A 24,801-nucleotide genomic window follows, 5' to 3' on the forward strand; every position below is an offset into this window, starting at 1 on the left:
GATACTTCTTTCATAGCCAGAGGACTGTGAGTCCCTCCTTGGTGATTGATGTATGCCACAGTTGTGACATTGTCTGTCTGAAAACAAATGAACGATTCTCTCTTTAGAAGAGGCCAAGACTGAAGAGCTCTGAAAATTGCACGGAGTTCCAAAATATTGATTGGTAATCTTACCTCCTGAGATTCCCAAACCCCTTGTGCTGTCAGAGACCCCCACACAGCTCCCCAACCTGTAAGACTTGCATCTGTTGAAATTACAGTCCAGGTCGGAAGAACAAAAGGAGCCCCCTGAACTAAACTATGGTGATCTGTCCACCACGTCAGAGAGTGTCGTACAATCGGTTTTAAAGATATTAATTGAGATATCTTTGTGTAACACTGAATCTATCTGGAAACCTAAAAAGGTTACCTGTGTCTGAGGAATCAATGAACTGTTTGGTAAATTGATCCTCCAACCATGATGTTGAAGAAACAACACAAGTCGATTCGTATGAGATTCTGCTAAATGTGAAGACTGAGCAAGTACCAAGATATCGTCCAAATAAGGAAATACCACAATACCCTGTTCTCTGATTACAGACAGAAGGGCACCGAGAACCTTCGTAAAAATTCTTGGAGCTGTAGCTAGGCCAAACGGCAGAGCCACAAACTGGTAATGCTTGTCTAGGAAAGAGAATCTCAGAAACTGATAGTGAGCTGGATGAATCGGAATATGCAGATATGCATCCTGTAAATCTATTGTAGACATATAATGCCCTTGCTGAATAAAAGGCAGGATAGTCCTTACAGTTACCATTTTGAATGTTGGTATCCTTACATAACGATTCAATATTTTTAGATCCAGAACTGGTCTGAAGGAATTCTCCTTCTTTGGTACAATGAAGAGATTTGAATAAAACCCCAGTCCCTGTTCCAGAACTGGAACTGGCATAATTACTCCAGCCAACTCTAGATCTGAAACACATTTCAGAAATGCTTGAGCCTTCGCTGGGTTTACTGGGACACGGGAAAGAAAAAATCTCTTTGCAGGAGGCCTTATCTTGAAGCCAATTCTGTACCCTTCTGAAACAATGTTCTGAATCCAAAGATTGTGAACGGAATTGATCCAAATTTCTTTGAAAAAACGTAATCTGCCCCCTACCAGCTGAGCTGGAATGAGGGTCGCACCTTCATGTGGACTTAGGAGCTGGCTTTGATTTTCTAAAAGGCTTGGATTTATTCCAGACTGGAGATGGTTTCCAAACTGATACCGCTCCTGAGGATGAAGGATCAGGTTTTTGTTCCTTGTTGTGACGAAAGGAAAGAAAAACGATTATTAGACCTAAATTTACCTTTAGATTTTTTATCCTGTGGTAAAGTTCCTTTCCCTCCAGTAACAGTTGAGATAATAGAATCCAACTGAGAACCAAACAATTTATTACCCTGGAAAGAAAGGGAAAGCAGAGTAGACTTAGAAGACATATCAGCATTCCAAGTTTTAAGCCATAAAGCTCTTCTAGCTAAAATAGCTAGAGACATATACCTGACATCAACTCTAATGATATCAAAGATGGCATCACAAATAAAATTATTAGCATGTTGAAGAAGAATAATAATGCTATGAGAATTATGATCTGTTACTTGTTGCGCTAAAGCTTCTAACCAAAAAGTTGAAGCTGCAGCAACATCCGCTAAAGATATAGCAGGTCTAAGAAGATTACCTGAACACAAGTAAGCTTTTCTTAGAAAGGATTCAATTTTCCTATCTAAAGGATCCTTAAAGGAAGTACCATCTGCCGTAGGAATAGTAGTACGCTTAGCAAGAGTAGAGACAGCCCCATCAACCTTAGGGATTTTGTCCCAAAACTCTAATCTGTCAGATGGCACAGGATATAATTGCTTAAAACGTTTAGAAGGAGTAAATGAATTACCCAAATTATTCCATTCCCTGGAAATTACTTCAGAAATAGCACTAGGGATAGGAAAAACTTCTGGAATAACTACAGGAGATTTAAAAACCTTATCTAAACGTTTAGATTTAGTATCAAGAGGACCAGAATCCTCAATTTCTAATGCAATTAGGACTTCTTTAAGTAAAGAACGAATAAATTCCATTTTAAATAAATATGAAGATTTATCAGCATCAACCTCTGAGACAGAATCCTCTGAACCAGAAGAACCATTATCAGAATCAGAATGATGATGTTCATTTAAAAATTCATCTGAAAAATGAGAAGTTTAAAAAAACTTTTTACGTTTACTAGAAGGAGGAATAACAGACATAGCCTTCTTAATGGATTTAGAAACAAAATCTCTTATGTTATCAGGAACACTCTGAGTATTAGATGTTGACGGAACAGCAACAGGTAATGTAACAGTACTAAAGGAAATATTATCTGCATTAACAAGTTTGTCATGACAAACAGTACAAACAACAGCTGGAGGAACAGATACCATAAGTTTACAGCAGATACACTTAGCTTTGGTAGCTCCAGCCCCAGGCAGCGATTTTCCAGAAGTATCTTCTGACTCAGTATCAACGTGGGACATCTTGCAATATGTAATAGAAAAAACAACATATAAAGCAAAATTGATCAAATTCCTTAAATGACAGTTTCAGGAATGGGAAAAAATGCCAGTGAACAAGCTTCTAGCAACCAGAAGCAATAAATAATGAGACTTAAATAATGTGGAGACAATAGTGACGCCCATATTTTTTTAGCGCCAAAAATGATGCCCACATTATTTGGCGCCTAAATGCTTTTGCCGCCAAAAATGACGCCACATCCGGAACGCCGACACTTTCTCTACGACCGATAACAGAGAACCTATGAAATAGACCCCGTAGAAGGAGATCATTGAATTCAAATAGGCAATACTTTCCTCACATCCCTCTGACATTCACTGCACGCTGAGAGGAAAACCGGGCTCCAACCTGCTGCGGAGCGCATATCAACGTAGAATCTAGCACAAACTTACTTCACCACCTCCATAGGAGGCAAAGTTTGTAAAACTGATTTGTGGGTGTGGTGAGGGGTGTATTTATAGGCATTTTGAGGTTTGGGAAACTTTGCCCCTCCTGGTAGGAATGTATATCCCATACGTCACTAGCTCATGGACTCTTGCTAATTACATGAAAGAAATTTTAATGTTGGTTTCCTTTGCTCCTGAGGAATGTGCTGACCTAGCCAGTCTTCCAAACCTATCAAGCCATTCTTTGGAGGCCGTACATGTAGATAGTTCCCTGTCCCAGCTTGTTGTGTATGATGGTAGCTTTGCGAATCTATTCGCCAGTACTGACTTATATAGAGTCGACACCGATTTCGGTGCCTTGAGATCTTGAACGCAGGCCTGTTCAAATTGTGTGAGGGGGCGGGTTAGGTCATCTTTATTTCTATGTGTAAGTATAAAGTGTCTGGCCTGATGAAAATTAAACCATGTGGAGAAAAATGGGAGGGAGAGTGATTCTATCTGCTGTCTTATTTTTGGCTTGTTTTTATCTAACAATGCGTGTACCTGGATCCAGGATGAGAAAGCGGAAATGGTATCTTTCTCTGGTTTAGAACCTGGTGGAAATTCAGGGTTTGATATTAAATTCATGAGTGGTGAGTATTTGGTGGAGATGTTTCGGAAGGTCTTAAGGGTGTACACCCAATCCTTTCATGTTTCATTAGCAATATATGATTGAGAAACCATCTGGGACTTTAAGGCTACAGTGTTCCAGCATTTGTTACCCATGTGTTCTGTTCCCGCTAAGTGAGTTTCTATCTGCACCCACCCTTTAGACTGATCCCCCCATATCTGCACCAATCTATTACCCTCTGGAGTGAGATAGCCAGTTTATACGAATTAAGATGGGGGATGCCCAACCCCCCCTGAGCAGGTGTCTTGTAAATTGTACTCTTGTTTATGCGCGGTGGTCTACGTCACCAGATGTAATCATTCATTATTTTTTGTAAAATGTCTATCTCCTTTGATACCTGCTGGACAGGAACTGTCTGAAGTATATATAATGCTTTGGGTAATAAAACCATTTTTGCTGTCTGAATCCTGCCCAACCAAGATATATTTTTCAATAGCCAGGAAGAGGTCAGGGAATGAAATTCCCCTATTAGATTCCCGTAGTTAAGCTTACGTATAGAGTGCCTATCCGGTGTAAGATATATTCCTAAATATTTTATAAATGATTTACAAATGATGTAAGTTCTGTCACAGCGTGAGATAAAGAGTTCAAAGGATCCGTCATGGTCAGTAACAGGTCGTCTGTATATATGGCGAGTTTATGTTGTCTTAGTCCTATTTGGATGCCCTGAATTTGGTGGTTTGCCCTAATCTTAACTGCGAGTGGTTCTAAAGATAACACAAATAGTAAAGGAGAGAGGGGGCAGCCCTGCCTGGATCCGTTTCTTATTTCGAAAGCCTCCGATAATGTCCCATTTACCCTTATCTGTGCTGTTGGGTTAGAGTATAAAGCCATCAATTTTTGTATGAACTGAGTGGGGAAATTATACCGTTGAAGAGTCGTCTGTAAGTAAGTCCAGTCTAGTCTGTCAAATGCCTTTTCGGCGTCTGTGGAGAGGAATATAGTCGGAATGTCTGTCAAGATTTAGTACCTTTACGGTATTATCTTTGGCCTCTCTAGTAGGCACAAAGCCTGCCTGATCTTGGTGTATCAATTGTGTAAGTATTTTATTTAGGCGGGAAGCTAAAATTTTGGCATACAACTTTAAATTCGTGTTAAGCAAGGATATCGGTCTAAAATTGGCTGGCTTATCCGGAATTTTACCTGGCTTTTCCAAGACCGTAATGTATGCTTGCAGCATGGAGTCAGGAAACGCAGATCTCTCTGCTACGTGATTAAAGAGTGAGGTTAGGTGTTGGGCTAGGTATCTTGTGAAGGTTTTATAATAAAGGCCAGAGAACCCGTCTGGGCCAGGTGATTTATTCAATTTTAAGGTTTTTATTGCCTCTATTACCTCTGTAATGTTAAAGGGTTTATCCAGAATCTCCTGTTGTTCAGCATTTAGTTGCGAAACTTGCACCTGGTCCAAGTACTGTTGGCATTGATGTTGGTGTAACCGAGTGTTTCTGTTTGGGAACAAATTGTAAAGTCTATGATAGAAGCTCCTAAACTCTTCAGCGATCTTATGTGTGTCTTCTACCTGCTTTCCTGATTCAGTTTTGATCTAATGTATGTATGTGCATTGTTGCTTTTTTTTTTTTTTTTTTAAAGCTCTTGCCAGCCACTTTCCCGGTTTATTCCCTTCCCTATAAAATGTTTGTTGAAGTGAAAGCAATTGCCTTTGGGAATTCATCTGTAATAGTTTATTTAGTTGGTCCCTTTTAATGACTAACTTATCCCGAATTAGCGTATCATTTGGATTTTTTTTATGTAAGAGGTCTAGGTCTGCTATTTCTTCAGCTATGGAGGACAATTCCTCTCTCCTTCTCCTCACTATCTGTGCTTTGATTTTAATAAGTTCACCTCTAATTGTGCTTTTGTGGGCCTCCCATAAGGTTGTGTCCGAGACGTCTGGAGTATTATTTATAGCAAAATAAGTTTTAATATGTTTAGCTAGAGCTTTTATCTGCTTTTTCCCTTTTATTAGTGATTCATCTAACCTCCACTGAAATGTTCTAAGAGGGTCTGAGGGCCATGTAATCGTGCAAGAAACCAATGAATGATCCGACCACGTGGTGTGGGATATATCTACAGATTTCAAGTATGACAGTACCAAATAATCTACAAAGATGTAGTCAAGTTGGGAATAACAATGGTTAGGGATGGAGAAGAATGTAAAATCCTTCTTTTGAGGGTTTAAATGTCTCCAGGTATCATGAACTCCTAGTAATTTAAGATTCTGCCAGATATTATACATCTTAGGTATTCTAAGTCGTGTGGTCGGGTTAGTACAATCTATCTCCGGGTTGAGCGGTATATTTAAGTCCCCTGCCATGATCAATGACCCTTTAATTTGAGCTATGATGGAGTTGGTGACAGTATGAATAAATTTACTTTGAAGCCTGTTTGGAGCATATACGTTAACTAGTGTCACTGGTTTGCCAAAGAGTAATCCTGTAACACATAAAAATCTACCTTCTTTATCAGTTTCCACATGTATTTTAGTAAAGGATATGGACTTATGGATCAGTATACTAACCCCATTTACTTTCTTGGAAGGATTGGTGCTATGGAAATGTTGCGGATAGAGTGTTGAGAAGAATTTAGGGATGTGTTTAGACTTAAAATGTGTCTCCTGTAACTTAAGGATGTGTCACCCTTTCCTTTGTAAGTCTAGGATAGCCATCCTGCGCTTATTTGGACTATTTAGACCCTTTGTATTTTGTGTGAAAATAGTTAATTCCTGTTGGGTGTCCCTACTCATCATGATTTCTTGTAGTTAAAGCTAGATTAGGTATTTTTTGTAGTAAACAATACCTTCGTGAGGAAAACTCTGGATGCACTTGACCAAATAGCAAACAAATTAAAAAATAAAATAACAATCAATATTAAGATAAAAAAAGAAACAATCAAAATTCACATTTAGTAACTTAACTACTTATTACATCTACCTACATTCGGAGATGTCAACATATACATCTAAACTAAAGGAGAAAAATTCTCCCTACTAACTGAGAGTTGTCATATTGTTTATTTTCTGTATGACAAGAACATAGCGACCCATATGGGCCTTTGGTTCTGAACCTGAGAAATGGTCTCATCAACAAACTGACATATATAACATAAATAACTTCCAACTGTTTAACTAACGAAAAAATTAAACATAGAGCAAATAAACATGTTTAACATTGAGTTCTCTGGCTTAACATTTTAGCTCTCTGAGTTAAATATTACAGCTCTAAGCACAACTAGCTTGTTAAGTACATTGTTCTGGAATAGTCCTCCAAGCATGTCTCCCCTTGTGGGAGTAGGAGAATGCTAAAGGGAAGAAAACCAACATGAAAAAGGATACATTATCATCAATAATGGGTCATCCCTTCTCAACTGGCTGTAAAAAGTTGCTTGTGTTGTTTCTCCGAGACTTTCTTTGCTGGACCAGCTGCCATTCTTTCCTCTGGGGTAATGATCTTGTACTCAAGCCGGAGCTTGGTTGATCCTGTGTTGCTGGTACATTCTCCATTTCCGGTGGGGTTATGGCTAATTCTTTGCAAATCTTAGGTATGTCACCTGGCATAGTACATGTGAGTCTCCTACCCTGCCCAATGATGACAAGTTGAAAGGGAAATCCCCATCTGTAAGGGATGTTCATTTTCCTGAGAAGTAGAGTAAGGGGCCTCAGCTCTCTTATTTTAGCAAGTGTTCTCTGCAAGAGGTCAGCATAGAGCTGGATGTCTGCATTCTCATATCTTATAGGTTGCTGTTCGCGGGCCTGTTTCACAATTTCTTCCTTTGCTTGAAAATTCGTTATACGAACTATCACATCCCTGGGTGGTTGTGAATCTGTGGGCTTGGGACGGAGAGCTCTGTGAGCCCTGTCAATATCCACTTTGGTGGGTGTCTCAGCATGTTTAAGGAAGTTAAAAAGATCCTATAGATACTGATCAAGACCTGCGGCCGGAACTGACTCAGGGATCCCCCTAATTCTAATATTATGTCTTCTGCCCCTATTTTCTGCATCATCCATTTTTTCCTCCAGGTCTTGAATGACTTCATTTTGTTTAAGTATGGTATTTTGCAAGTCTGTTAGTGTTACGGTCTGTGTTTCCTGCGTGTTTTCTACTGCTTCCACCCTGCTGCCGATTTCTGATATCTCCTTTTTTGAGCTCACTTATTTCCTCCTTAATACATTGTTTAACTTGTGTGACCAAAGTGACAAAGTCTTTCTTGGAGTGCAGTGATTCAAATAAAGCTTTGGGAACTTTTATGGAATCCATTGTTGTTTCTGAGTCAGACTCAGAGGAGGAATAGGCTGCTATAAATTCAGGGTCATCCATGCCAGAAGGTGCTGCTGCTTTAGCTTCCACTGCTTTAAAAAAAATTATTTACTGATGGGGTCGTGTGGTGCCTCCGCTTAGGGCCATTTCCATTTTTGTTAGGCTTTTTTGGGGACATAGTTGTGCCTTGATCGCTAAGTTGTGCTTACTGCACCAAGTCTCAAAAGTATTATGACACAGAGTTATGGAAAGACACGTGCGCAATAAGTGCCAGTTGTTGCTTATATGTGTGGAAAATGTTTTGGGCTAGTCTTGATGTTCATGACCTCTATGGGGATATCAATGAAATATCCTTATTTCACATGCTGTAGAAAGAAATTTTGTTTTTATTGCTCTTGTTTGCGTTGCATAATGTAATCTCTTTTTCATCAAGTGCTGCAAATGCACTCCAAGCTAACCGTTATTATAAATGAGGGGTTTAGATTAGCACTTTATTGCCTCTGGTGTTGCTTTAGAGTCCATGACTCCTTTTCTACCCCCTATTATTAAGCCTGTTCTGGCCTTGTTTACATTCTCTGTGAGGCCGTTTGCAGACTCCAGATTAGTGGCGCAGTTACTATGTGTCTCAGCACCGGAACGGCCTATAATGCCTGTTCTTCAAAATCATACGCCTCTATGCTTCCACTCCACTCCAGATCATGTGTTAAGGTACCCCTTACCTTCATAGGTCATGGAAGTTTGGTTTCAGCTGTGTCTACCTTGGGAGTCAAGGGGGTTCCGGCGATGTTAGGCCTTTGCGTGCACGGCACTTTCCGTCTCTTTAGCGATCCTCCAGCAGTTTTCTGTGTGCCCCTACAAGATGTGTCATCTGCATCTCATCTGCCCTTCACCTTTGATGCACTTTTTGGTGGCTACTCTCACAGCTAATGGTCTCTCAGTCAGTTTGGGCACAGGAGCTCTCTCAAGCCGCGGCCATCTCCTTGGCTGGCTAGCTCCGCCCTCCCCCATATTTATTTTTTGGTCTCTTTATTAAGATACAAAGAGAAAATACAGGAAATATGTACTCAAAATATAAAAAAGCCCCACAATTTTCAGAACAAAAACACAATTTATGCTTACCTGAAAAATGTATTTCTCTTGTGGTGTATCCAGTCCACGGATCATCCATTACTTGTGGGGATATTCTCATTCCCAACAAGAAGTTGCAAGAGGACACCCACAGCAGAGCTGTTATACAGCTCCTCCCCTAACTGCCATATCCAGTCATTCGACCGAAAACACACAGAGAAAGGAGAAACCATAGGGTGCAGTGGTGACTGTAGTTTAATTGAAAAAATTACCTGCCTTAAAATGACAGGGCGGGCCTTGGACTGGATACACCACAAGAGAAATAAATTTATCAGGTAAGCATAAATTGTGTTTTCTCTTGTAAGGTGTATCCAGTCCACGGATCATCCATTACTTGTGGGATACCAATACCAAAGCTATAGTACACGGATGAAGGGAGAGACAAGGCAGGTACTTAAACAGAAGGTACCACTGCCTGTAAGACCTTTCTCCCAGAAATAGCCTCCGAAGAAGCAAAAGTATCAAATTTGTAAAATTTTGAAAAAGTATGAAGCGAAGACCAAGTCGCCGCCTTGCAAATCTGTTCAACAGAAGCCTCATTTTTAAAGGACCAAGTGGAAGCCACAGCTCTAGTAGAATGAGCTGTAATCCTTTCAGGAGGCTGCTGTCCAGCAGTCTCATAGGCTAAGCGGATTATGCTTCTTAGCCAAAAAGAAAGAGAGGTTGCCGAAGCCTTTTGACCTCTCCTCTGTCCAGAGTAAACAACAAACAAAGCAGATGTTTGACGAAAATCTGTAGTAGCTTGTAAGTAAAACTTTAAAGCACGAACCACGTCCAGATTGTGTAATAGACGTTCCTTCTTTGAAGAAGGATTAGGACACAAGGATGGACCAACAATCTCTTGATTGATATTCTTGTTAGATACCACCTTAGGTAAAAACCCAGGTTTGGTACGCAGGACTACCTTATCCGTATGGAAGAACAGATAAGGAGAATCACATTGTAAAGCAGATAACTCTGAGACTCTACGAGCCGAGGAAATAGCTACCAAAAAAAGAAATTTCCAAGATAAAAATTTGATATCTATGGAATGAAGAGGTTCAAACGGAACTCCTTGAAGAACCTTAAGAACCAAATTTAATCTCCATGGGGGAGCAACAGGTTTAAACACAGGCTTGATTCTAACCAAAGCCTGACAAAATGCCTGAACGTCTGGAACATCTGCCAGACGCTTGTGCAAAAGAATAGACAGAGTAGAAATCTGTCCTTTTAAGGAACTAGCTGACAATCCTTTTTCCAAACCATCTTGAAGAAAGGATAATATTCTGGGAATCCTGATCTTACTCCATGAGTAACCTTTGGATTCACACCAATAAAGATATTTACGCCATATCTTATGGTAAATTTTCCTGGTAACAGGGTTTCATGCCTGTATTAAGGTATCAATGACTGACTTGGAGAAGCCACGCTTTCATAAAATCAAGCGTTCAATCTCCAGGCAGTCAGTCTCAGAGAAATTAGATTTGGATGGTTGAAAGGACCCTGACGTAGAAGGTCCTGTCTCAGAGGCAGAGTCCATGGTGGAAAGGATTACATGTCCACCAGATCTGCATAGCAGGTCCTGCGTGGCCACGCTGGCGCTATCAAAATCACTGATGCTCTCTCCTGCTTGACGTTGGCAATCAGTCGAGGGAGCAGAGGAAACGGTGGAAACACATAAGCCAGGTTGAAAGACCAGGGCGCTGCTAGAGCATCTATCAGCGTCGCCTTGGGATACCTGGACCTGGATCCGTAACAAGGAAGCTTGGCGTTCTGGTGAGACGCCATGAGATCCAGTTCTGGTTTTCCCCAACAATGAATCAATTGGGCAAACACCTCCGGATGGAGTTCCCACTCTCCCGGATGAAAAGTCTGATGACTTAGAAAATCCGCCTCCCAGTTCTCTACACCTGGGATATGGATAGCTGATAGGTGGCAAGAGTGAATCTCTGCCCAGCGAATTATCTTTGAGACTTCTAACATCGCTAGGGAACTTCTTGTTCCCCCTTGATGGTTGATGTAAGCCACAGTCGTGATGTTGTCCAACTGAAATCTGATGCACCTCAGAGTTGCTAACTGAGGCCAAGCCTGAAGAGCATTGAATATCGCTCTCAGTTCCAGAATATTTATTGGAAGGAGTATCTCCTCCTGAGTCCACGATCCCTGAGCCTTCAGGGAGTTCCAGACTGCACCCCAACCCAGAAGGCTGGCATCTGTTGTTACAATTGTCCAATCTGGCCTGCGAAAGGTCATACCTTTGGACAGATGGACCCGAGATAGCCACCAAAGAAGAGAATCCCTGGTCTCTTGATCCAGATTTAGTAGAGGGGACAAATCTGTGTAATCCCCGTTCCACTGACTGAGCATGCATAGTTGCAGCGGTCTGAGATGTAGTCGTGCAAACGGCACTATGTCCATTGCCGCTACCATTAAGCCGATTACTTCCATGCACTGAGCCACCAAAGGGCGCAGAATGGAATGAAGAACACGGCAGGAATTTAGAAGCTTTGATTACCTGGACTCCGTCAGGTAAATTTTCATTTCTACAGAATCTATCAGAGTCCCTAGGAAGGAAACTCTTGTGAGTGGGGATAGAGAACTATTTTCCTCGTTCACTTTCCACTGATGCGATCTCAGAAATGCCAGTACTACGTCCGTCTGAGACTTGGAAGTTTGACGCCTGTATCAGGATGTCGTCTAAATAAGGGGCCACTGATATGCCGCGCGGTCTTAGGACCCCCAGAAGTGACCCCAGAACCTTCGTAAAGATTCTTGGGGCTGTAGCTAATCCAAAGGGAAGGGCTACATACTGGTAATGCCTGTCTAGAAAGGCAAACCTGAGAAACCGATGATGATCTTTGTGTATCGGAATGTGAAGGTAAGCATCCTTTAAATCCACTGTAGTCATATATTGACCCTCCTGGATCATAGGTAGGATGGTACGAATAGTCTCCATCTTGAATGATGGAACTCTGAGGAATATGTTTAAGATCTTTAGATCCAAAATTGGTCTGAAGGTTCCCTCTTTTTTGGGAACCACAAACAGATTTGAGTAAAAACCCTGTCCCTGCTTTGGAACTGGATGGATCACTCCCATAACTAGGAGGTCTCGTACACAGTGTAAGAATGCCTCTCTCTTTATCTGGTTTGCAGATAATTGTGAAAGGTGAAATCTCCCTTTTGGGGGGGAAGCTTTGAAATCCAGAAGATATCCCTGGGATATAATTTCCAGCGCCCAGGGATCCTGGACATCTCTTGCTCACGCCTGGGCAAAGAGTGAAAGTCTGCCCCCTACTAGATCCGTTACCGGATAGGGGGCCGTTCCTTCATGCTGTCTTAGAAGCAGCAGCAGGCTTTTTGGCCTGCTTACCTTTGTTCCAGGACTGGTTTGGTCTCCAGACCGTCTTGGATTGAGCAAAAGTTCCCTCTTGTTTTGCATTAGAGGAAGTTGATGCCGCACCTGCCTTGAAGTTTCGAAAGGCACGAAAATTAGACTGTTTGGCCCTTGATTTGGACATGTCCTGAGGAATGGCATGACCTTTTCCTCCAGTGATATCAGCAATAATCCCCTTCAAACCAGGCCCGAATAGGGTCTGCCCCTTGAAGGGAATGTTAAGTAGCTTAGATTTTGAAGTCACATCAGCTGACCATGATTTAAGCCATAGCGCTCTGCGCGCCTGTATAGCAAAACCAGAATTCTTAGCCGTTAGTTTAGTCAAATGAACAATGGCATCAGAAATAAAAGAATTGGCTAGCTTAAGTGCCCTAAGCTTGCCAAGTATGTCATCCAATGGAGTCGCTACCTGTAAAGCCTCTTCCAGAGACTCAAACCAGAACGCTGCAGCAGCAGTGACAGGAGCAATGCATGCAAGGGGCTGTAGAATAAAACCTTGTTGAATAAACATTTTCTTAAGGTAACCTTCTAATTTCTTATCCATTGTGTCTAAAAAAGCACAACTGTCCTCGACAGGGACAGTAGTACGCTTTGCTAGAGTAGAAACTGCTACCTCCACGTCTATTGGAAACATTTTTCTAAAAATAGGAGGGGGAGAGAACGGCACACCTGGTCTATCCCATTCCTTAGTAATAATTTCTGTAAACCTTTTAGGTATTGGAAAAACATCAGTACACACCGGCACTGCATAGTATTTATTCAGTCTACACAATTTCTCTGGCACTGCAATTGTATCACAGTCATTCAGAGCAGCTAAAACCTCTTTGAGCAGCACGCGGAGGTGTTCAAGCTTAAATTTAAATGTAGAAATATCAGAATCAGGTATCCTACCTGAGTCAGAAACATCACCCACAGACTGAAGCTCTCCTTCCTCAGCTTCTGCATATTGTGAGGCAGTATCAGACATGGTTCTTAAAGCGTCAGTATACTCTGCATTTCGTCTAACCCCAGAGCTATCTCGCTTACCTCTAAATTCAGGTAGTCTGGCTAATACCGCTGACAGTGTATTATCCATGACTGCCGCGATGTCTTGTAAAGTAATCGTTATGGGCGCCCTAGATGTACTTGGCGCCATTTGAGCGTGAGTCCCTTGAGCGGGAGTCAAAGGATCTGACACGTGGGGAGAGTTAGTCGGCATAACTTCCCCCTCGTCAGATTCCTCTGGTGATAAATTTTTAAAAGACAGAATATGATCTTTATTGCTTAAAGTGAAATCAGTACATTTGGTACACACTCTAAGAGGGGGTTCCACCATGGCTTTCAAACATAATGAACAAGGAGTTTCCTCTATGTCAGACATGTTTACACAGACTAGCAATGAGACCAGCAAGCTTGGAAAACACTTTAAATCAAGTTAACAAGCAAATATAATAAACGGTACTGTGCCTTTAAGAGAAACAAATTTTGTCAGAATTTGAAAAACAGTGAAAAAAGGCAGTTACACAAACGAAATTTTTACAGTGTGTATAATAAGCTAACAGAGCATTGCACCCACTTGCAAATGGATGATTAACTCCTTAGTTAAAAAAACGGATCAAAAAACGTTTTTTTAACAGTCACAACAAACTGCCACAGCTCTGCTGTGGCCCTACCTTCCCCAATAAACGACTTTGGGAAGCCTTTGAGCCCTTCAGGGATCTCCTATAGCATTCAGGGGACTTCTGAGGAAAGCTGGATGTCTCAGTCTGTAATTTTAACTGCGCAAAAAAGCGCTACAATAGGCCCCTCCCACTCATACTACAACAGTGGAAAGCCTCAGGAAACCAAAGCATATATAAAAACGATTAAACATGCCAGCAAACGTTTTATATTGCAATTTTATAAGGGTATTACCCCTGAGAGTAAGCATGATACCAGTCGCTATTAAATCACTGTATTCAGGCTTCACTTACATTAATCCGGTATCAGCAGCATTTTCTAGCATTTCCAATTCTAGAAAAAAATTGTAACTACACATACCTCATAGCAGAGTAAACTGCACGCCATTCTCCCGCTGAAGTTACCTCTCTCCTCAGACATATGTGAGAACAGCAATGGATCTTAGTTACAACCTGCTAAGATCATAGAAAACTCAGGCAGATTCTTCTTCTATTTACTGCCTGGGATAAAATAGTACAACTCCGGTACTATTTAAAATAACAAACTTTTGATTAAAGATAAAAAAACTAACTATTTTTCACCACTCTCTCTTACTACCTCCATGCGTGTTGAGAGTTGCAAGAGAATGACTGGGTATGGCAGTTAGGGGAGGAGATATATAACAGCTCTGCTGTGGGTGTCCTCTTGCAACTTCCTGTTGGGAATGAGAATATCCCCACAAGTAATGGATGATCCGTGGACTGGATACACCTTACAAGAGAAATGGCTTCTTCAGTCAAAAGTCAGTATTTAGTGTGACCTCCCTTGGCACTAAGCACATCTTGAATTCTTGGGGAGACTGTCCTAAAAGTTTTCTGAAATAATCTTCTGGTATATTAAACCAGGCTTCTTTCAGCACTTCCCAGAGTTCTTTAGATTTAGGTTGTGTTTTATTTATTTCTCTGTCCAGATAATCCCATACTGTCTCTATAATAGTCAGGTCTGAACTCTGTGGAGGCCAGTCTATGACTGATAGTGTTTTATCAGCTGTTTTGCTCTCAAAATATGATTTCACACATTAGCAGTGTGCTTGGGATCGTTATCATGCTGAAAAATAAAACCATTTTTAATCAGGCGCTTTCCTGAAGGAATGGCATGATGAATCAAAACCTGTCTGTACTTTTCAGCATTCGTGATCCCATCAATTCAGACAATATTGCCAACACCACTGGAAGATATGCAGTCCCAAACCAGAACAGACAATCCACCATGTTTCACTGAAGGTCGCACACACTCATTCTTCCATCTCTCGATAACTCTTCTTCTCAGATGTTGTCGACGATTGGACCCAAAAATTTCAAACTTGGATTCGTCACTCCATAATACTCTTTTCTCACTGACCTTCATTCTAATTTTTGTGAGCTTTAGCATTTCTTAGCTTTTTCACCATGTTCCCCTTCTGAAAAAGTGATTTCTTGGCTGCTACCTTTCTGCAAAGATCATTCCTGATCAAGCTTCTTCGGACTGTAGAAGGTTCAACTTGGTATCCCAAAGAAGCTGCCAGATGTTGAGCCAGGTCCTTGCTGGACTTCTTCAGGTCTCTCAAAGAAGAAACTCTGAGAAACTTCTCATCAGATTTTTAAAGTTTTAAAGTTTTCTTGTCCTTCCAGTCCTTTTTTTCTACTTGACCTCTCCTGATTCTTCAAATGTCTTTATAACAGCTTGAATACCACATCTGGAGTATCCAGTTTGTTTGCCGATTTCCCTTTGAGAGTGGCCTTGCCGATACAAAAGTATGATTTTATGTCTGTTAAATTATGTGATCTTTGGCATTTTGAATGGAATGATGTGATTTTAAAGTTGGTCTTATTAGCAATCTTCCAATGAATTAAACTCATACCACATGTGTATGTATTGATCAAGCATGTCTTACACAAACCTGGTAGTAGCATCAAATATGAACTGTGTGTAACATATTTGTCCCCTGGCTATACTATACAAGAAAATTTAATTACAACTAGCCTGTGGGCTATGTGAGTGCACTATAATTACCTAAATGGCACCCATTCCACTGAACTTACCAGCTGAGGAAAAGCTGATCCCAAAAGAGAGCCCATCCAGTGCTAAGAAAGTAACAGCAGAGGATTTTGAAGAGGAATGATGACCCAGCAGGAGGAGGCTAGGGCCAGGTCCCTGCGACACCCGTGGAAGTAATGGGTCTCACATAGGTCTGAGAACCACTTTCAACATAGAATATGGAGCACCTCAAATCTTTGTACATTCCTCAGAGTCAACAAATAAAAAACTGAGCTGTATAGGAAGTGGGAGGGTTCAAAAGCTCTTTGTGTTTGGGGTGTCTTTGCCTCCTATTAGAGGCGGAAATTTAATCCCACACGTCAAGGCTTGTGGACTCTCACCACCTTATGAAAGAAAAAAAGCCACTACACAAAAAGGAGTGCTAAAGTGACTTTTGTAGAAATTTATTTTAGTGGCCAAATTATGCGCAAGCCAAGTAGTAGAAACAACTCATAACTTGTAATTTTACAAATGTGTCGCTACTTCTCTACAGGATAGTAGATTGTTGGTTTTAGGAGGTTTTGTTGCCTAGCAACTATTTCAGTAATTTTTATTTTAAACAACTACATCATTTTATGAAAACACATTTAGATACATTTAATCACTAAAGGGACAATAAAGTAAAAAATTAAACGTTCATGACTTAGATAGGAGCATGCAACGTTAACGTCCCAATGTACTTTAATTGTCAATTTGCTTCCAAAACCAGGGGCGTTATTTACTTGCTGGACAATACAATTGGCTACAGCCTGAATCGTCACTGAAGAAATAGAATATCTGAAAACATGAGAGTAATTAATAAAAAATAAAAAAAATGTGTTTACAAAGCGCCAACGTTTTACTTTATGATTACAAATATTGTAAATAAAAAAATAAACGATTACGTTTACCATCACTTTAAGAAATGAAGCTACACTCATTAAACTTATGATAAAAACATGCAAAAAGTATTGTCATTAAAAATGCAAAAAAGAGGGGGGGGCAGAGCCGGCAGCGGCCAAGATGGCGGTGTAAAACTGGAGCTCCGCTTACAGGGTCAGCAATAATAAATTTTCCCTGCAAAGAAAACATTGCAGACATAAGATGCCTATATTATAAGATGCACCACAAACCGCTGAACTTCTACAGGTGATTACTGGGAGCCGCAACCCTAGGAAATATGGATCGCTCACTTTGGGAAACTTTCCAGCAAAACGGCAGGCGCCATCCTGCCTACACAACACATAGCACTTGTGAAATGAAGAGGGCTCACACAGCGGAGCATCTGGACAAGGGACTGGCTTCCTAGACGGCAATAAACTGCCTTCAAAGAACGGAACTATAGCCCATAAATCCTACTTGTCGCAGGGCTCTAACGCCTGGGTGAAGATACGCAATAAGGTAGGGGAAAACCCTAACAGGCCCAAACTACGACAACTGTTGCACACAAGCCCCAAGGGAAACGCTACTACATTTAACTTAAACATTAAGCATTCTCTCCTACAAACACTTATAGACTGCAGAGAAAAGAAGCAAAGAGTACCCCCTGAAGCATATCTTAATCCAAAATGCCCAGATAAGGATATTACAGCCACCTATGTGATAAGCCAAAAGGTTGCAACTGAAATAAGCCTTAATTTAAATAAGGGCGGGGAAATAATCAGAAACAAACAGCTCTAATTCAAACTTTCAAGAGTCATCTATTTATATATTACAGCAGTGACTTTCTCCCTTTATATATACATTAAAATCAATATCATAGCTCCCTAAGCAAGAGATAAGGAGAGAAAAATTGGCGGATAGAGAACATCACTACAAGAAGACTACCTAGACAAAATGGTAAAACCCTCCACTGGGAAATCAAAAAACACCATGCCCTCATATTTCACAAATATGGAACAGGCCACATCACCCCACTCACTACCAACAAAGGGAAACCTGAACAAATTCCTCCTTCAGAGACCTCTCAAGAACTACAACCTACTGACAGTGATATACAGATATCAACCTCACTACTCTCAAAGCTAGCCTCCAAACAAGACATTATGGACATTTTTAAAACTTGTCTCAGAGAAGAACTGGCAGACATAAAACAAGAACTGTCTACTATTGGGTCCAGAGGGGAGATGCTGGAGGAAAATAATGAGGTTTGTAAAGACATACAGAATATTGATGAAAAACTGTCAAATCAACAGGAAACCATTGATACACTAATGGAAAAAATAGACGACCTTGAAAATAGAAGTAGGAGGAAAAAATTGAGAATTAGAGGGATTCCTAAGTCTGTTTTACCCCAAGACCTACCGGAATATTTATAAGCTTTATATAGACAACATCCTCTGGGTTAGGGCGCATAGAGCGTTAAGACCAAGGCCGTCTGATAAACGCACCTCCTAGAGACATAATTATAAGATTAAAGTATTTCAAGAAAAATAAATGATCCCGCCCAATCAAGGAAATATAAAGTTCAGAGGCTGCGTCCTATTTTACCAGGATCTCTCTTCCAGAACTCTGCAACGCAGAAAAGACTTTGTCCCATTAATTACTTTACTGAGATCTAAAAGGATCTTGTATCGCTGGGGATTTCCTATGAAACGTATGGTCATTATAGACAGTAAAAGATTAATATGCAGAACACTAGAAGACTTCAAAACTTTCTGCAAAGAAATAGGAATAGATCCCCTCTGCGAGACCGACAGCTCCACCACTCAAACACCGGGCACCACTAAAAGGCAACACAAGCTACAAGAGAAATGGCACACCAACACACCCAAAAAAGGGAAAACCTTAACAAAGACTGGCGCACAACCCAATCCTCCGATCTCTCATCGTTCCCCACCCACGTCACGTTGTGACCCAGGATGAAGAGAAACAGCTACCAGGACTTTGATCACCTCTATCGAGATAAGAAGTAGACGGACGATTAGAGATCCATAGAAGCCACCAGGTATTATACTATGAAAATGGCACCCTTTAAGGGTTAATGGGTTTGTAAACACTTTAGTTTCAGAGTTTTTGTCTATCCATTCCCAGACTTCGGTATATAACACAAACCATACCCCTCAATTACACGAAAGGAAAAGAAACAGATTACTGACCTAACATGGTTTAGTTATGTGCATTCAAATATGACCCTAGCATTTTGCAGACCCAATTTGTTTGTCTCTCTTTATGCCTTATTTTAGGCTAAGAGAAATGTTTTTGTATTTGTTCTCATTACTAATCATTTGCAAATGTTATTCATTGGTTTTGTTTATATGCAAATAAGTGCATGGTTACAACATTTTACATCAGACAGAGGCTCACTAGTGTGTAATAGAACTCCTTCAACTTAATATACAATATCCATATATACTTTTTAAGGAAACACCCATATCATACAGGGACCCCCATGGCACATACCCCGGATAGACCTCACCATCATTACTATCATTACTAACACAAAATGCCTACTCCTACTTCCTGTGTAAACGTTCCAAAGCCCTATCCGACATTGCAAAACACCACATTGATATATTATTCCTCCAGGAAACACACTTTAAACATCACAAGGAAACAAAATACTTTGGATCCACATATACCCAACACTTTCACAGCTCAGGCCCCACCAAGAAAGGAGTCGTCGGTATTCGGATTAAAAAAAAAATGGATCCCTTCACACTCATCCAGAAGTTTACTGACATAGCAGGTAGATTTCTTGGTCTTGTCGGCCTCCTCTATGGGAGACCCATTACACCAATAAATATCTACGCTCCAAATACAAACCAAAAACAATTTTTCACCACAATGTTCAATCTCTTGCTGGACATTTCCAAAGGCCCTATATACCTAGGAGGAGATTTCAACATCCCTATCCAGGCCACATTAGATAGCACTAGCCCTAATATCAGACATAACACTAAGACAGCAACATTACTATGTAAAAACCTATAAATTATAGGATACCTGGTGGTTTATTCATCAAGACAAGAAAGACTAAACCTTTTTCTCACACCCCAATAAGACCTATAGTAGGATTGACTACATATTCACTGACCAGACAGCCCTAACCAACATAACAAGTTGTGAAATATCCCCCCACCCCATGGTCAGATAACAGTGGAGTGAAATTACAATTTACCTGGTTAAATTAACCCCCAGGCCCATACCTATGGAAATTGCACGACTCCCTTATAAATAACACAAATATCATACAAAAGCTCAGAGACACGATTACAGAATACTTTCAAATCAATAACTCTTCCACTGACAGCAATGTTGCTATTTGGGAGGCACATCAATGTCTATTAAGAGACGAATTAAACTTTAAGCTCAATTGAGAAGAGTTCAATTGGCTACTTATCAAGACTTATCAGCCAAATTCTCAGAATTATACTAGTTATATAAAAAAAAATCCCCATCGAACCAGAACATTTTAGAACAACTTACAGAAGCAAGGAAAACTTATGAGGATTAAATGCATATTGAATATCAAGTCCTCAAGCGGAAAACTAATAGTATGTTCCATTATGAAAATAACAGAGCAGGAAACTTTTGGCTAGAGCCCTTGAGAAGAAAAGACTTAAATCTCATAATTACGAATTGCACCCACCTGGACAACATGCATTAAAAACCACCCCTGATATTCTTCAAGCATTCCATGACGATTACACAACATAATACAATTTACACCCCACTAAACCCACTCACCATGAACTCGCAAACATAGAAACCTCTCCCAACACTCAATACAGATCAGCAACCCGATCTAAATGCCCTAATTAGCCCCCCAGGAATTACCCCATTTAGAGAAGCAAGAGATAACACTACTAAGATCTTAAACATTGCGGACCATGTCATGAAACACCAAGTGCCTTATCAAAATTCGGATTTGATAAACATTTTACCCACAAGATATTCGTCCTTTACAATAACCCCTTTGCTAAAATAAAACTAAACAATATGCTGTCATCCCCCTTTTATATAAATAACGGAACAAGACAGGGATATCAGCTATCGCCCATCCTATTTTTTTTTAGCAATCGAAATACTGGCAAACTATATTAGGAATGATTCAGACATCAAAAGGGTTAAAATAGGCTCCCTAGAATGCAAAACTTGTCTATACGCAGATGATATTCTTCACTCTTACAAACATACGAGATACTATACCAGCATTAATGCATCTTCTCAAACAATATGGAAAATTCTCCAACTTCAAAATAAATGTAACCAAATCGGAGTTTATAGGTATTGCATTAACAACCACCGACATTAACTTTTTCACATCATTTCAATTTCGACATCAGCCAACTGCCATAAAATATCTTGGTATACACTTATCACCACAGTTAGATAAACTAGTATCACTAAATTACGACCCCCTCAAATCTCATAATGTTCACCTTACAAACCTGGAATCATAAACCCATTTTATGGATCGGCAGAATTAATGCTTTCAAAATGATGATTTTACCTAAAATTCTCTACCTCCTACAAACATTACCAATATCCCTCCCCACTAACACCTTACACCAACTCCAAAAACTTATCAACTCCTTTATTTGGGGGGGGGGGGAACGCATTGCTACACAAACATTATACCGTCCTAAAGATAGAGGAGGGCTGGGAGTACCGAACCTGTCACTTTACAGAACAGCCACACTCTTGACAAGAGTCACAGACTGGTGTAAACAAGCCCCTCACAAGGAATGGGTATTGCTTGAACATGAAATGACCCAATGTAAACAATTGGGAGGATTGTACTGGCTCCTGACATCTAGAGACAAACTTTATCCAACTCTACCCCTCCTACCACTTGAAACCCTCAAAACATGGGAACCTTGAAAAAACTCAACTCCCTACTCTCCAGTAACACCTCTCCTAGACAACCAAGCATTCCCGCTATCCCATATAATTCCAGATTCATAGGATCCCAAATGAGCAAATCTACATCCTCCATCTCCACTATGGAAATTAACCTTAAACTCCTATGTAGATGGTATTATACTCCAGCTAGATTAGGTACCATGATCCCAAACTACTCACCTAATAGCTGGAGTGGATGTGAAGATAGCGGTACATTTATATACCTGTGGTGGTCATGTCCAATTGCACATCAGTATTGGCTAGCTATAAAGCAAGAGATTGAAAACGCCCTAACCATCTCCTTGCCTATGAACCCTTGGATTTTCCTGTTCAATAAATTGCCCCCGATAAAATGCCAATTACGCCAAGCCCTACTATTTATATTGTTAAACACTGCTAAACGCATAATTCCTGTCCATTGGAAGACAAGTACTTTATCTAATATACACTATTGGAAGGATAGAGTGTCCACAGCTCTTCAATTAGAAAAATATCACTATGTTCAAAATAAAAAGACAGATGATTATCTGTCAATTTGCTTCCTATGGGAGGAATACAATACATAGGAAAATGACTAAGGGGTTACCGAGGGATAGGATAGCAAATTGATCAAAATGTAGGTTCCAGGCTCACACACATCACTCAGGAGTTTTTGGTTGCCCTTCAAATAATAAAGTTACGTCATCTATCTTTATTTGCATTGCCTTTTAAACATTGTACAGCCATGTAATTATAAGTATGCTGTAACATTGTTTTCAACAAGTTTATACTTTAAAATTTACTTCTATTAACAAAATGTGCAGTCTTATTATAATTTTTTAGTCATCAGCTCCTACTGAGCATGTGCACGAATTCACAGAATATACGTATATGGCTGATGGCTGTCACATGATACAAGAGGAGTGAAAATAGACATAACTTTGAAATTTGACAGAAAAAAAAACTACTACTCATTTGAAGTTCAGACTAAGCACTATTACATTGTCTTTTTATTATGAATGTGATGATTTAGCAAATCTACTGTATTTACTGGTCCTTTAAAAAAGGACAATCAAGTCAAAATAAACTTTTATGAATCAGAGCATGCAGTTTACTCTTTTATATACACACACTTTCTGGGGAACAAGCTCCTACTGAGCATGTGCACAAGCTCACAGGGTTTACATATACTAGCATGTGATTGGATGATGTCTGCCATATGATACAGGGGCCAGAAAATGGGAGAAAAAATAAAATGTGTCAGAAAAAAAAAATGTACTACTTATTTGAAATTCAGAGTAGGTGTTAAATAATTCCCTTTTTATTATGCAATTGTTAATTATGTAATTCTACTGTATTGAGTGTTCCTTTAAGAAAGCATTGTGTTCAATAGTGGAATGTGGATAATTTGTGTCTTGTAGATAGATACTCACCCCTTAGAATCACGAAGTGGACTGCGAGAGTAGTGTCTGTGCCGGTCCTGCTCTGAGGGTTCATTCCTCTTATTCCGATAATCTTCTTCGCGGACCTGGGACAGAGATCCACAACAGAATCATTTAGAATTTTTAGTAAAGTTTCAAACTCATTAAATGAAATAAGAATTTTGGGGTAATTGCAATTAACCCTTCATTGCCCCATCCTAAAAACATTTTTTTTAGACAAACCTGCAAACCAAAGCCTGGAACTTTCTGTCGGGCTTGGGGAGAGGGAGAGCGTGGGTATTTCTTATGAGACCTGAAAAAGGGACATAAAAGAATGATAAACTCCAAAATAAAACTAACCATTTCCAATTCATTCCCCTGTTAGTATAATACAAAACAGATGACACTATATATTTCACGTATGTATAAAACTGGTATACTGAATTATTGTTCTATAAATACTGTCATTTCTATGTCTTCCCCGTACAGCCTCTCAAACCAAAAATTCACCACATTACATCCGTTTTCCTGTTGGTCATACCAGTTATTATGCTTGTATATTTCAAGACTTGTCAGTTTTCAATATGGACATTATTAAACAAAAGACTTTTATATAACCCTCTGTAGATAACCCTCTTCCACTCACTCTAACCTGCTGTGCTTGGCCCTTTCGTCCTCAACGCTGCTGCTGTCTTCCTCACTGCTGGAACTCTTCCTCCTTTCTTTTTTCTTCTTTTTCTCTTTTTCCTTTTTCCTCTTTTTCTTTTTGCTTTTTTTGTCCAGACTAGTTTGCAGCTGTAGTTTCAAGAACACAGATAACAGTCAAATGCATAAGGTCTCTGGCTGTCACCATGGCAACGTCTCATTCCATTTACTCACACACTAGCCTATACTTTAAAAACAAAAAAATTAAATAGTAATACTACTGATAAAATAGAACTGTGGATGCTCTTCACAGTAAGCTACATTGCAGAAAAAAAGGACTCACAAGTAAATAGAAGACGTGTGCATTTGTTCTCCAAACGAATGCAAAAAATAGCCAGTGTCTGCGGCACTGAGCTCTTTTCATATATTCGTTAAAAAAAATCTCTGCAAATACAGATTTTTTTGTTCTGCGCTTTTCTACCAATATATCCGGCGCTGAAGAGACGAATACCGCAGACTGCAGCCATTTTCAGCATTTGTTTAGTGCACGTCTAGCAAACAATGGGGCACTAATAGCAGGAATTAAGAGTGCAGTATATGCAGCAGTTAATGTTAATAGTGGTGAGCATTGAAGGTTCATTTTATTACAAGACCAGAGACTCAGTTTTTGCATATCTTTCTTTTACTACTCATATGCAGAATTTAAAAGTAATGATACAGAAGTAAATTAATCAAACATTAAAACAATAAGGATAACACAGAGTTAACATAAGTAACCAATTAAATAGATGCTTTGGAAAACACAGAGAAAAAGGACCAATAAGATGAGTCATAGCGTCCA

At 39.9% G+C, this 24,801-nt stretch overlaps 1 protein-coding gene across 2 annotated transcripts in view; it reads right to left on the reverse strand.

The window, feature by feature from the left end:
* CWC25 (CWC25 spliceosome associated protein homolog) overlaps positions 1 to 24,801 on the reverse strand; it is a 117,236-nt gene that overhangs the window by 60,772 nt on the left and 31,663 nt on the right. The window contains exons 5-7 of one of the 2 annotated variants that reach the window (XM_053697820.1): positions 23,968 to 24,110; positions 23,559 to 23,628; positions 23,328 to 23,422 (exon numbers count right to left, since the gene is read on the reverse strand). In XM_053697820.1, coding sequence (XP_053553795.1) covers positions 23,328 to 23,422; positions 23,559 to 23,628; positions 23,968 to 24,110 — 308 coding nt within the window. Of the gene's footprint in view, positions 1 to 23,327; positions 23,423 to 23,558; positions 23,629 to 23,961; positions 24,111 to 24,801 lie in introns of both variants that reach the window. The other variant, XM_053697812.1, reaches the window with a different exon arrangement.

The sequence above is a fragment of the Bombina bombina genome, chromosome 1 (assembly GCF_027579735.1).
Source record: "Bombina bombina isolate aBomBom1 chromosome 1, aBomBom1.pri, whole genome shotgun sequence".
In the NCBI taxonomy this organism is placed as follows: Eukaryota; Metazoa; Chordata; class Amphibia; order Anura; family Bombinatoridae; genus Bombina; species Bombina bombina.